General features: G+C 39.9%; 1 protein-coding gene across 1 annotated transcript; it reads left to right on the top strand.

Annotated features, from left to right (window-relative positions):
- Positions 1–13,305: 13,305 nt before the first annotated feature.
- On the top strand, positions 13,306–14,936 carry LOC135710897 (juvenile hormone esterase-like). The gene is made up of 3 exons (XM_065233605.1): positions 13,306–13,417; positions 13,473–14,512; positions 14,574–14,936. The coding sequence occupies exons 1-3, from the start codon at positions 13,388–13,390 to the stop codon at positions 14,854–14,856; spliced, it is 1,353 nt and encodes a 450-aa protein (XP_065089677.1). The 5' UTR covers positions 13,306–13,387; the 3' UTR covers positions 14,857–14,936.
- The last annotated feature ends 305 nt before the right edge of the window (positions 14,937–15,241 follow it).

Here is a 15,241-nt window from a genome sequence, read left to right as displayed (position 1 = left end):
TATTTCGCAGTACTGATTAAATTTAATTAAACTCATTTCCAAATACGATCGGATTGTTGTGGCGGGTAAATTGAGGGCGTAACATGAGTACTGCGTGCTTTTAGGGAGGGGAAGTTCTGTGGGCGCCGCAAATGATTTCCAGGATATCCGGGCTACAAACCCACACAAGTCACTACCGAAGGGATAGTGCGCTATTTTCCCCTCCTCCCCGGTCGTTCGTTTGTTCATTTGAACGGCGGGTGCGGAAGCCTTTGGCGAGAGTGGCGATGGCTTTCGATGAACCGCTTGATATTTGCGCTTAATTTGTAGGTTTTATTATTTCCATTGTACAATATTAATGGAACCATTTTTAAAGCGAATTGCTTTTCCACCACCGACCGGATGGGTTGGGCTGATCAAGCGAAAAAGCTGCTGTTTATTTTTATGATATGACCATCGAGGAATGAGGCCGCATTGTATAATTGTTCGTCTCTGAAATGATGGGTTCACTTTACGGATTATTGGACCCGTTTTGGATTTATCAGAAGTGGAATAACTTGAAGGGAATGTTGGGAATTAAGTTTAATTGTTTTGCTACACCCATTCAAGGTGGAAATATGCTTGGCAACTTACAAGTGTAATGAAGTTAAAGATCAATAAAGTGCCTAAGCGAAGAACGAGTAGGTACTTGCTTTGGCTCTAGAAAGCATGGAGCATGATGATATGCGAAGGATTAATACAATTGTCAATGATGTGTCATCTCCCGACATGCACAGCGATCGTGCGGGGAAGCATTGAAAGTTGGTGACTGCGAAACGTTTTTGAGTGAAATAACAGAATAAATATTGAAAACGATGGACAGGCTAAGAAGCCTCCTACACTAGAAATGGTTAAAATGCAATTCATGCAATTCATGCAAAAAACTACTGAAAACAAATAAACACATCTTGATTTTACCTACCATAATTCTTTAAAACTTCGCATAATTTTGTTCGTTAGAGACAATGAACCAAGTTCGTGCTGTAGTTCGGCCATTTTGCATAATTATTCATAATGGCAAATTTGATATTTATCAATAAATCATAGCACGAAAACGGCTTATCTAATTAAAATGGTGTCTGCGACAAAATTGTAGGCAACCTAATAGCTTTTTCATAAAAAAAATACTCACTAACAAAATACCACAAATTTTCGCCATAAACATGAAAAAAAAACTGTTAAAAACTTCATAATCAAAAAAAGTTCATTAAAGGATTTTAAACCTTATATTTATTGAAAGCTTTTCAAAAATGCTAACTTTTCAGAAATTGACGTAATGCTCATTTAAAAATTAACCAAAATCGTAGATTAAACATTTCTATTAAAAATGTTAATTTTTTTTCCACAAATAATTTTTATTATTTTTCTTATGCATAAATCATGTATATATTACATGCTTTCAAATGAAATGTAAAAAATCCTTAAGATGTAATTTTTTTAAGAGGTATTTTTTCAAGATGTGTGTGTGTGTATTTTTTCCCCTGAAAAGCCAACAACTTTCATTCAGACATCATTTTGATTAAATGAGTCGTTGCCAGATATACTAATTTATCGGTAGTTATACCGATTTCTGAACTAGATACCGATATACAGATAAGGTTCCTCAGAAAACCGATTTTTGAGGTGTTATACCGATGTATACCGATTTTTTTAAATAATCAAAATCAAAATTTTTGTGTGAGACTTGTATTTTTTTGAATATCTCAAATTTTTTGAGTCTTTAAAGTTCTAAAAAAAAAATCATTTTCAAAAATGTCTTATGTATACTCTCTCGATTAATGTTTCAATTTCCCCACCGTTTTTTGCTAGTCATGAATCGATAAACAGTCGATGGCTCTTTCTGGTAATTCCGGGGGAATCGGTCGGAAAATACGTTTTAAACGTTATTTAACTTCCTGAATTTTCTTCCAACATTCCTCTGAAATTTTCTATTTACGATTCCTCTCGGAAACTTACTTCGACTTCCCTTGGAAGCTTCTTCAGTCTTCGCTCGAAAGATTCTTCCCGGAACTTCAGGGATGCTTCTGGATTTTGATTGCGGATCCACACTAGCTGCAGGAACTTTTAAAAAGTTCTGAAACTTCAGAAAAGTCCAGATTTTAGAGTAAGTTTCGATAAATTAAAGAATGTAACTTCTGTGAAAATTCTAAAACCCAGTCCAGCGAACTTCAGTGAACTTAAGGAAACATCATATATATTTTGGATACTTCACAAGTTCAAAGAACTTCTGGAAAATTCAATGGTTTTCAGGACAGTTCCATTAGTTTCAGGAGAATTGAGAGAACTTTAGGAAGCTCCGAGAGCATCACGACAATCAGAACAGATCAATAAGAAATTTTAAAGGACTTCCGAGAAACTCAGGTAATTGCCGAAAACTTCAGCATTATTCCGAGTGGCTCATGCAAATTTAAGAAACGTAAGGGAAGCTACACGAACATTAGCACATTGCGAGAAAATTTTATGGGAAGTTCCGTGCTTATTGATGGCAGTGTCGATAACTTTTAAAATTTTGAAAATTTTGGGAAGGTCAGAGAACTTCAATGCTGATTTTACAATAAATTCAAGGAAATTGTGAGAGTGCTTGAGAAATTTCGAAATTCTCAATAAACCTTTTCTAGAAACCTTCAAAGTTGAGTAGAGATATTCCGGTAGCCTCATTATAATCAGGGGAAGTTCCAAGTATTTCAAAGATGATCAAAGTACTCCAAAACAGCCCGAGGAAATATGGAATATTAATAAGTACATTTCAGGAACGCTCCAAAAACATCAGGGGCATTGCGGGGTCTTCAGGGATCTTTTATGACCATTTGGAAAATTTTCTGGATCATTAGAACATCCCCCAAGAGCTTTTTCTTCCGGAATTATGTCCTTGTTCCTTTCGACTGTTCTGTTAGCACTCTGACTTCCGACTTCCTCCAGATTTTTTTCCAATATATCTTAGGAAGTTTCTGCCAGTGTCTCCAGGAAGTTCAATTAAACTTCTCCCAGAAAATTCTTTCATCTTGTTCTGGAATTTTGTCCAGTTACTTCTATAGGAAGGTTTTCCGAGCTTCTTCTGGCTTCCCCTAGAAATGGCTACTTCTGAAATTTATTTCCGATTTCCGAAACTTTTCAGCTTTCCTTTGAATGTGAAATCCGATTTTTTTTTCAGAAAGTTTCTTTAAATTTTCGCCAGAAGTTTCTCAATTTATGTCTTGGAAGTTCCACGGATGTTTTTCCGACTTGTATCAGAACTTTCCTCAAATTTCCTCCAGGAAAGTTTCTATCTCTGGCCCTTGTTTTCAGCTTCCTCCGGAGTTTTCTTTCGGAGTTTTCCGATCATAGTCCAAAAGTTAAAATTTTCGCTTTCAAAAACGCGACAAATATAAAATTAATTAAAATACTAAATACGCTGCCCCTAGCAAACAATTCTCGATGAAGATTTAAAATGGTCTTATCTGCTTTGATCGATTCTCTTCACCCACTTTCTCATTTCATAACCACAGCTATGCAAACAGATTTCGCACTAATTCTACCACATAGCTTGATAAAGGAGATTCTTATCTAGCGTCCAAAATGTCAAATACAATAGGGAAAGGTTTTGCAGCTGAGTTATAGACGAAAGAGAAAGTCGATGAAGAGAATCGATCAATGCAGATAGGACCTTTTGAAATGTTTATCTAGAATTATACAAAGTTTCATGTGAGTCGGAAAGGGGAAAAATAAAATCGATTCGGTATTTGACGTAGAACTGTTCTACTAAGAGTAGAAAGAACTATTTGCCAGCTGGTAGGGTACTGAATTTTGGAAGGACTTATCCGAAAATGAATCATAGTGTAGCCGGTGTGGTTTGGTCCGTCAATAACGAGTAACTTAAGCGTCACTCTTTACGGAGACTGCACGTCAAGATTTGTTTGCCCGGTTGAGACTCCCCGAAAAGGCGAGTTCAAAAGAAATTTGTTTAAAGGAAACCAGGACCGATCCCCCCAGGCAACGCAACAACCAGATGGAATGATTACTCCACATTTGAATTCCACCACGTGGGAGCCGAAAAATGAATCACAGATCTAGGACCGAACAACGTGTTCACACTACTTTATATTAAATTCTCACAGTGGTACTAATGTTGCCCACAATAGTCGCTCTCACTTGAGAAGATTAGAGCTTTGTAAAAGCCTTTCAAAACAGTTTTTGTCAATTATTCCGAGTGAAATTGTTAGAGCAGCTGGCAGCAACCGATTGTAACTAAACCAATACTGTATAAGTTTGTATTCCTTAGAGAAAAATGCTATAGAAAGATGGAAATTCCCCTATGTTTTTAAAAATAATCCACTTTTAACTCATTTTCTCATCACCATGGCTAACTTTAGAACGTCCACAAGAAAAACGTTTATTTGCATTTTCAAAACTTTTGTACAGTATTATAATGCTACTAAAATTTATAAGCTTCATGTTAGCAGACTATTAGACTAATTCATTAATTTTACTACAATGTTTGAATAGTTGACAAAAATCCTAATTCACATTTGTAATCAGTGTTGGCAAAATCAGAAATCAATTAATATTTTTCCGCTCTCATGCGCTCCCAATATCACGCGTGATATTGGAACAAAATATCATGCTTGATATTGATTTTACAAGCTCCTTTGATATTGCGAGACTATTCACAACGTGCAAAAATCAAGCTGAGAGTTGACTCGACACAAAAATGATTCCATTACACATCGTTTTCTTAGAAAGAGAAAGCATAGTTTGCTATCTCATTTTAATCTTCACCGATGGCAGACGCGAAGGGAGTGCTGCAAGCCGTTATGGAACTTTCGGTTGCATTCGGGTGTAAAGCAAAAATTATTAAACTCAATCCCACCACAGTTTGGTGAGATTTGCAGTTGGTGAGATTTGTTAGCTTGATATTCCGATCTGCGATATCACAGCTTGCAAAATCAACCGCAGTTGTTTGCTTGTAGATTTTTGTCTGCGAAAATCAAGCGTGATCTTGGGCGTTGGGGAGATTTGATTTTTTGATATTTTCCCAACACTGTTTGTAATATGGTTGGACCAAGTTGTTTCCTGAATTGGCCGCCTTCGGTTTGTTTACTTAGCGTGCAGCAGAATCGATTCCATGTTATCTCGTCGCTTAAGCCGTTAGCTCAGAACAAACTTCAAAAAACATGATTTTCTGTGCTGCAACTAGTCAGAACTTTCTTAAACATAGGGCATAGAAGAAATAGATGAATTCTCATGTGATTTGAGGCATCGCATGATGGATTTTAATCCAAGTCTGAAAGTGGACACGTCCCTGGGGGCCAGCATGATCCTGGCTATTCCTAATAACTGCTATTTTACTGGTTGATAAATTTTAATGTGATTCAAGGTATCACATGATGGTTTTTGACCATAGTTAAAAACTGACCACTTCTCCAGAGGATATCGAAACATGGCCATGTGTAGCTAATGTGATTTGAGGTGTCACATGATGAGTTTTATTTGTTTGAGGTCAGAATTAGCATCATGCCACATATAAACTGTAGCATGTTTCGGCCATATTTCCTGAACATGTTGGCCAAATCCAAACAAATATTCTATGGTTGCTCTTTGGGGCCATAATACTTTTTATTTGTCGTCTTAGTATAATGAATATTTTCTTACCAACACATACACATCTGATTTGATCTCATTGCAAGAGGCTGCACGAAGCAACCGAGGTGCATGCTCTGAAAAAAGAGGACGGAAACGATCATACGTAGCAAGGCTTCAAATGCCTAGCATACAAAAAGGCGATGGCCGACCAACAGTAATGGAGGTAACCCAAATAAACTTCATTCATTGCGACACTGCACATCAACTGTTGTAGCAGTCAACAAAAGAAACAAAGTGCGACGTTGCAATCATTGTGAAACCGCATTGAGTCCCTCCTGATAACAGTGGTGGTGATGGATAGCGCTTGGATGCCTGCTATACAAGTTTTGGGAAGATACCCCATTCAAGAAGTGGTTGCGAGCTCATACGAAGGTTTCGTGATCGCCTAAATTAAGGAAATCTTCATGTGCAGTTGCTACGCACCCCCGAGATGAACGATGGAGCAGTTCCATGAGATGCTGGATGGACTTACCGAAGAGCTGATCGGACGAGACTTCAATGCTTGGCCAGTGGAATGGAGAATAGCAATGGGCGATCTTGGATCGAAACATAAAAGATCGATTATTTTGGTTCAATTTATCGATTTTTTGAATCGATCTCAAACACGACAAAAATCGACTGGATCGATCCTTTTCATTCGATTTTTGTTTCGATCCAATATCAAAAAAATCAGTTCATTAGCATTTGCAATTTAAGATTGACATGTACCTTGAGTCTTCAACTCACGCTCGCGCAGTTAAATTTGGGGCTGTGCAGTACCGCAAGAGTATACGATGATATGCACACAGCTTTCCCCCTAAAAAACCGGAGGCCTGTGGGATATTTATGACGAAATGGTAAAGAAAGTTTAATAAACATATGTACAAGCATTCACTTCTAATGACATATTTCAGGTTCCTCAGGCCTCTGCTATGTCAGAACTGGATCATCATGGAGGCATATCGGCAGAATTAAAAAAAAATCTTGCTTCAGCCTGTTTCCCATGTTGTGTCGATCCTTTTCAAGCATGGGAGAAAATCCAAAGTGAATACCCCATTGCTCGAAACTATTTATCAAAAATGGTAACAAGTGTTCCGTTAGAGATGCTATTCTCTAAAACTGGTGAAACCACTCACAATCTATATAGGCTCAATGCAAAACGCATGGCTCAATTAATTTTCTTGGGATCTTCCTCGAATGAGTTTTGGGATATCTGAATCAAGAACTTTCCGCACCTATCAACTTTTACACTTGGACCATCTGTAACCGTCCGTCGAATGCTCTAAGTGATGCGTTGTAAAAACCGTGGCTTACACACCACTCTCGGATTCGAGAAACCACTGGTAGTTTCTTTTAAGTGTGCCCGACTAAGCTTTTTTCAAGCATGAGCGACGTTCTCAAAGGCAAATTTCCGAACGGTACGGTGTTGGCTCCCTCCTGACGATCCGGTAGAATTTTGGCACCCCAGCCGGTGCCCTTTACCGCATCTTTAATTCGGCCATTTTGCACGGGCACACCACTTACATACGCCGATTTAAATGAAATCAAAATAGTAGGTAATTAACTATATTCTCATAATGTATGTATGTTCCACTCACAACATTTACTGCGTACGTAGGGTTACGGTATGTAATGTGGGTCTAGTCCTTTCATTCGGCCTATCACGCAAATAAATAATTAATTAAGGAATATTACACAAAAAATAAGGAAAATATTGATCACTGATGGTTGATAAATGTGTACCACACACAAATCAATTTATATCACAACATTTCAATACATTTTCAGCTCTCGTAAGTAATAAAACTGGTTGAGAATATCACTCTGTTCGGAGTTTTTAGCCGCCATGACTTCTAAGGTTAAGATGGGAAGGTTGCACTGACGATCATCAAATGGCCTGATTATGGCATTTATTGAATGGAATTACCTGATAATACACACTAGACGTAAAACTCACAGTTACTGTTTGAATATTTTATGTTTATTTTAATTGTTTAACAACGTTTTCACAAGTAAATCATGGACCCAACTTTAGGGACACATTTCTTTTCTATGTTCCTAACTTTGGCCCATGAAATTCATTTGACAGCATATAGCAATAAGAGTAACGTCAACAATGTTGTTTTGCATTTGGATGATAAGGAACGAACAGGAAGGGAGATTTTTTCTGCCAAACCTGTATAATGAACATCACAATGTTCTGATTTAGATATTCTGCGGTCAAAAGACGATAAGCGAAATTTTTAATTTTTAATTTTTAAATTGAGTGATTTAATGTAGTTTTCGTAAAATTTTCTCTAAGAAATGTTTTGAGGAATGAAGAGCATTAAGTTAACAGTGATAGTGATAAAAAAAATACATCAGAAAACGTTACCAAGAGCGTTTTTTTGAGGATCAAACAAGATAGGACGAAGTTGCATCCATAAATAGACCCAATTTGGGGACAATAGACCCATATTACATACATTTCCCTCGTGAGTTATTGTCTTAAAAAAAGTAAGTTTTTCAACTTTTCGTGGTTTCTGATAGCAAACGACATGATAAGCATATCTAAGCATACCATTTAGCAGTAGAATATCGTTTGCAGGTAAATTCATTGATGAGTTATGATTAAAAACGTAATCGATGGCTGCATATTAGACCGAGGTTAGGGACGTATACCCTACTACACAATTTATTTCTAAATTATATCAACCATCACACTAAATGACTATTAAGGCACAAACGCAATGTGGGTGGAAGCGGAACGGAAACGGAAAATTTAACAGTTGTCACAAATGACATCAAGATGCCTAACCGAAGTCGATTTGGTTCTAACTAGATTTCAATCCGACAAGTAGGCTTACTCAGATCGGGCTTTTCCGCTGCCATTGCCGTACCGCTTCCGCTGTCATTGCGCTTGGGCCTTCATAATAACAAGATAGCTTATGTAACGTAATATCTACTTTAGACTGAACTTGGCATTAATCTGCAACAACTTTCCTATGATCCGTTATATTTGAAACATTTTGGTGCCAGTTTGAAAAATGGATCGATTCAAAAGATCGATACAAATTGATTGATTAAATCGGTGAATCTATTATTTAAAAAAAAAATGAATCGATTCACTAAGATCGATTCTTGCCTCAGGATCGCTCAATGCTAGGAGAAGCAGATGTTCCATTGCAAGAGGTTGAAGTTATGCTGTCCAACGAAAGCACCAGCAGCACTTTTCGCAGAAACGGCCGATAATCTATTATCGACGTCACTTTCTACAGTCCGTCACTGGTGGCAAACATGAATTGGAGAATGTGTGAAGAATATACCCACAACGACCATCAGGCAATCCGATATGACATCGGCCAACGGAAGACCGTGGCAGTACGAAGGACGAGAACCTGCGACCGCAAGTGGAAGACGAAGGCTTGCGACAAGGATCTTTTCGTTGAAGTACTCCATGTGGACAGGGGCCCTGCGGATTTGAACGCGGACGAGCTTACTGGTGGAGCGAGACACTTAGCAGTTAGCACCCTCCGCGCTAGTGACAGAAGCTAGTGTAGCTGCCGAAATCAGTTAAATCGCCGGGGCTTCCAGCATCGTACAGACCAATATGCCTGCTGGGTACACTCGGAAAACTCTTGGAGAGGATCATCCTAAACAGGCTGACGAAATGCTTTGTGAGTGAGCACGGATTGTCGGAGAGGCAGTTCGGATTCCGGAAAGGGAGATCAACGGTGAATGCAATTCAAACAGTGGTCGAGAGATCTGAGAAGTCGTCCAAACAGGAGCGTAGAGGATATCGATATTTCACCGTCATAACGATCGGCGTTAAGAATGCGTTCAACAGCACCAGCTGGGAGGCCATCGCCGAAGCTCTGCATAGAATAAGGGTCCCTGACTACCTGTGCAGGATGCTGTGGAGTTATTTCCAGAACTGGGTTCTGGTCTACAATACAGACATAGAAAGACAGAGATCAATTAGGATCACAACGGGAGTTCCACAAGGCTCCATCCTTGATCCAATGCTCTGGAACGGGATGTACAACGGCGTGCTAACACTGAAGCTGCCCAAAAGAGTTTAGATCGTCGTCTTGACGGTAACAGGCGAGGCACTGGAAGAGATGGAAGTGTTGGCGACCGAGGCGATCGACATGATTGGTAACTGGGTGCAAGCAGGCGTCATATGGGCAGTATATCGTCGTCGTAACTGCGGTATAAAGGTCCAGCCTGGGTTGCAGCGCTAGAAACGAAGCAGAACCAAAGGAAACTGAGCAGCACGTTCCGGCTCATGGCCATGCGAATCGTGAGTGCGTACAGAACCATCTCGTCGGAAGCAGTATGCGTTATCGCCGGTATGATCCCAATCGGCATCACCTTGGCGGAAGACAGCGAGTGGTACAGGCGCAGAGAAGCCGAAAGAGTACGGAAAGTTGAGAGAACGGAGTCGTTGGCTAAGTGGCAACAGGGTGGAACACGGTGGAGAAAGGTAGATGGACACATATACTCATGCCGATTCTTTCGACCTGGGTGAACATAAAACTCGGAGAAGTTAACTTCCACCTAAAGCAGTTCCTGTCTGGCCACGGTTGCTAAATTGAGAGCTGTCGATGCCTGTTACCATTTTGCATTAGAATAATTGTGTGGTAAGTACAATTATACTCTCTATGCCCAGGGAAGTCAAGAGATTTCCCAACCCGGAGAATTCCTAGACCGAACCGGGAATCAAACCCAGCCACCTCCAGCATGGTCTTGCTTTGTAGCTACGCCTTTACCGACTGAACTAAGGGAGGCCCCCAATTGACAAGAGATTGCACACTGAAAATGGATTGCTTAACCCAAGCCCCATTCATTTGGTTCTTTGCGCAAGTTTCGCTGGATTTGGTCAATCACGGAGTAGCATCTTCGAAATGTATGGTCGTCAATGATCATGGTCATGCTCATTTGGTGTTTTCATTGCACTTACGTGCTTTTTTTTTATATATCTTTATTAAGGAGACTTTTAGCCGTTGGCTGGCTCGTCTCCGTCGTGCTATTTAGGATGACATTTTCCAAATCATGCGTCTGGGCGGCTCTTCTGGTAGGAGCTTGAAAAAACTGGCAGAAGAAGCTTCTGATGAAAATCAAAATAACTTTCCGGGAGGATTCTGAAAATAACTTACATGGTGTGTTGGAAGAAAGTTCCAGGGGAGAGTTAGAAGAAACTTCCAAGGTAAGATTAAATTCTGATGAACCAGTTTGGTCAAATGAAAGTTAAAAGTATTTCTCAATTCGCAGGAATTACCGAGATGAGCCATCAGCTGTTTCTTGCTTCAAGGGTAGCAAAAACCAGAGAGGAAATAAATACACTAGTCGAAAAAGTATCTGAAAGAGACATTTTTAAAGCAAATTTAAAATATTCCAAAAAATAAAAGATAGTTAAATATTAAAATTTTGCATTTGATTATTTAAAAAATCGGTAAAAATCGGATAATATCGGTATAAAATCGGTATAAAATCTTAAAAACCGGTATTCTGGGAATCTTTATCTGTATATTGGTATTAAGTTCAATAATCGGTATAAATACCGATAAATCGGTAAACCTGGCAACGTTGCCGAGTGTGCCAACAATCGTGGTTTAACTATTCTGAACCCGGCCTACAAAATGCTATCCCACATTTAGCAAATTGTGAGAGTTTGAGTAGTCCTTCGTAAGTTCGATCAACGACGTATCAAATGTTTATCCTGCATCAAATTTTTGATAAATTCCGGGAATACAGTTTGCAAACTCATTGTCGTGCATTGGATCGAATTGGATGAACAACGTATTTACTTATTAGAGATTTGTATAGATTTTTCTCCTTTAGCTTACTTAAATCTTTGGTTTTTATTAGTTAGGTAGGTTCCGATTCAACACATTGTAGTTTCATTTTTATACCTATGATCTTGACTTTTTTACCTAGGGGATGAGTACTTAAGGGGGTTAGATTTTGATAAGTTCTTTAGTGGGAATGACACTGATGAAGACTGCACATTGTAGTCGAAATACGTATCTGTCATGGATACCAAAATTAATTAAGTGGAATTAAATGGAAGATAAACCCTTTTGCTGTTTTATTTTAACGTATTTACGATTCTGTGTGCAAAATGAACTTAGGCAGACTATACTGGGAACATGGTTTTCCGGTGAAATGGATTCTCATTCCCAGGAGAGGGTCTAGTATAAGGGAGCGATTTCTAGCAACACTGACAATGAAATCCATATAGGCGCTGCTCGATTAACTCTGGCTTTGACAGTTTGTTTGGCTTACCATTCAACATCGATCATGCAAGAGCTAAATCTCTATCTACATAAGAGCTCCTAGATAATTTTAAGCTAAGTTTCGATCAGAATTTATTGAAAAATTACCAAAACGCCATTTTAAGAGATAAGATCCAAGCAAAACTATCTTTAAATCGTCAAAACAGTCTTTAAATCTCATAAAGCAGCTTTAAAACTGCTCCAGTAGTCTAGATGGGAAATGGCCTTAAAACTGCCAAAATGGTCTCACAACAGTGACATCTAGAAAATGTCCGACCTGAAAATTGTTCAAGACCGGATCGCAAATCAAACCAGCTAGCTCCGGCATGGCAAAGTTTGTTTTGTAAATGTTTACATCATTCGGCCTAATGACTCATCACAACAACCAAATGCAGCTGTCTCTCTCTCTCTCTCTCTCTCCATTTTGGATCCTAGCTACACCCTTGGCTTTCTTTTAATATTGCAACTTTAAACCCGATTTGCATCACATCACTGTCCGACTTGTATGAAACTGAAATCACCGCTTAAATTGTTTACAAACAGCTACGCGTCTCCGACGGGGTTTCATTTAGATTTATTACTATTCACCGGACTTTCTCATAAATATTCAAACGCAAACCTTTGAGATCGTTCGTTGACTGACACCGAGACAGATACACTTTGTTTACCTACTCATCTGCCCCGCCGAGGGTGGACGATTGATGATGTTGTAAAGCCCAGAACAATCACCGTTCAAAATTCATAACCGGGATCATTAGCTAATTGACGATCGGCGGCTTACAACTCGGCCACCCGCCGCCTTATCACACGTCACGGCCGACCTTTTGCGATTACGCTGTTAAGCTCAAACGAGTGAGGAAGGGAGGGAGAAAGCGTGCGCGCGAGCACATAGCAGCAACAATTGTAATTCCAATAAATAAGTACGGCATCATCACAGCGGCAATCTCTATGAAGGTGGGTAAGTTTAGGAAATATGCGGAACAAGTGCATCGCGGAATGGCAGTTTAGATTTTCGCGATGATCGCTCCGGTTGTGATTCTAGGCAGTCTGCTATCGTTGATTCCCGCAGGCCTGGCTTACGCAGAAGATGGAGCTGATCCGTGTGCGGTGAACCTGGTAGGAAGTGCTTCAGGAACTGGGGTGCTCAATAGGACGTTCAACGGAGTGGAATACTGTGAATATTTGGGAATTCGGTACGCTGAGGCACCGGTTGGTCCACTGCGGTTCAAGGTTCGTTACTGTGAAATCGAGGGAAGCATAGCGAGCGGTGCGCTTAATGAGTCTCTTTTTAGAGTCCAGTTCTACGAGCTCCAAGTGAGACGGAGGAGTTTACGAAATATGGAAGTTACTGCGCTCAGCTCGATAGTTTCGGAGATGCTTCGAATGTTTCGGGGGAAGAAGATTGCTTGTTTTTGAACGTCTACCGGCCGGTGGTTTCTGAAGATAGCCACAAATTTCCCGTTTTAGTGTACATCCATGGTGGAAGCTATGCGGTTTGGTCTCCCCAAACGGATATGTTTGGAGTGGATCTGTTGATGGAGAATGTAATTGGTATAGATCTTTCTGGAGTGAATCCGTACTTAATTGGTACCATTTCAGGGTGTCATGATCGTTTCCTTCAACTATCGATTATCGGTGCTGGGCTTCCTGCGACATCCGGAGTTCAATATCACCGGAAACTACGGTCTCAAAGACCACCTAGCTGCCCTCCAGTGGGTTCAACGCTATATTGAGCACTTTGGAGGCGATCCGAACAACGTAACCCTGATGGGTCAAAGCGTGGGAGCCCACTCTGTAACCTATCACATGTTCCTGGAGCCCTTCCGGGGTCTATTCCATCGAGTGATAGCAATGTCCGGATCACTGCTTGCTCCCTCGGCCATGAACTACATTCCGCAGAAGTTCATCCCAAAATATCTGCAAGCGATCAACGTTACAACAAACGAGCAGCTCATGAGCGCTGATTTCAAAGATCTGTTTGCAATGAAATCGTATAGCAGAAAGTACGACTATGCCACAGTTAGCCTCCCAATCTTCTTGCCCATGGTAGAAGATGAAGATCACTCAGAAGCTCTGGTCACAGCGCCAGTTCACGAGCTGATCCTAACCGATCCGGTTAACAAAGTTCCACTGATGGTTGGTATGACCTCGTTGGAATTCACATCCCTGTTCGCGTCTCTGCCATTTGCAGAATTCAGTGCTGAGGAAAGTTTTCCCAATCGACAGAACAGCACTGCCTACCGAAGGGTGAAGGCCATGATTGATGCTGCGGCGAAACTAGCCCGCAAGGTGCAACCCAACGGTGCTGGAAGGCACTTTAGCGGAAAGCTTGCAGATTTATCTCACATGTACTATCCGGTGAAGAAGGTGATGAGACAGTTGGTGAAATCGGGCTCGTACCTTAAGCCGATCTATTACTATCGGTTCGAGTACGATGGAAAGTTCGGCAAGTATAAGAACGTGTTCTACAAGAATCGGGTGGACTTGAGCTACCAAGGGGCAATGCACGGTGATGATCTGGGGTATCTTTTTTCACCGTACAATGTGCGTGAAGCAGTGGATGATCCGAGTTCGTTTGAAACGGAGTGGAAGGTAGCTAAACGGAATGTTGGCTATTTTAGCAATTTTGTTAAATTCGGGTGAGAACGATCATATGGTTGGTCGCGATAATACGTACAGTGAATTTGATTTCTTTTACAGCAATCCCACACCGGACGATGGCGATTGGAATGGAATCAGGTGGCCTCCATACAATGAGTACAGCTCAGGATCACAATTTCTGAACATCAATAGTGAAGATGAAGTGCTAGTTGACGACGATCGATCAAACTTTATCTACCAAATATGGAGTAAAGCTCACGACTGTTTGTACTACTACCGCTGTTTGCCAGTTGAGGCATTGTTGGACAAAATCAGCCAGCATTTGAACGGCAATCAAACAGGTTTTGATTTGGATAGTTTATTCGTTGTTAATAGTTTATAGGTGTGTAAATATTTTATTGTAAATACAAAGAACCACATGTTATACGATTTATTAAGGTACGATGCCATCCTGGTTTTTAGTAAAGGAACATTGAAAGTCCATGCGGTACATTCTCAAGCATTTTTTTAACTCTTTATTTGTTCCAAATTCAAAATAAATTACATTTCATTTAACCTAGGTGCTCCAGTTACTACAATGACTTACCAGCCTTAATTGTGATGATAAATAATAAGTGTTTTACTTTGTTTCTGCACTGGCAATTCAGTATTTTAAACAGGTTTTTTGAACCTGCATGTCAGTATAATAATTGATATCTTAAAACTTAAAACTAAAACTAAATCTTATCTAAGTATGAAGAGAATTAATCGTTGCAATTGAGGATTGC

This window comes from Ochlerotatus camptorhynchus, unplaced genomic scaffold, assembly GCF_037179485.1.
Source record: "Ochlerotatus camptorhynchus isolate MF236.1 unplaced genomic scaffold, CSIRO-AGI_Acam_v1.1 ptg000406l, whole genome shotgun sequence".
Lineage (NCBI taxonomy): Eukaryota > Metazoa > Arthropoda > Insecta > Diptera > Culicidae > Ochlerotatus > Ochlerotatus camptorhynchus.
Note: the sequence above shows the minus strand (reverse complement) of the source record. Positions and strands in the feature narration are given on the sequence as shown.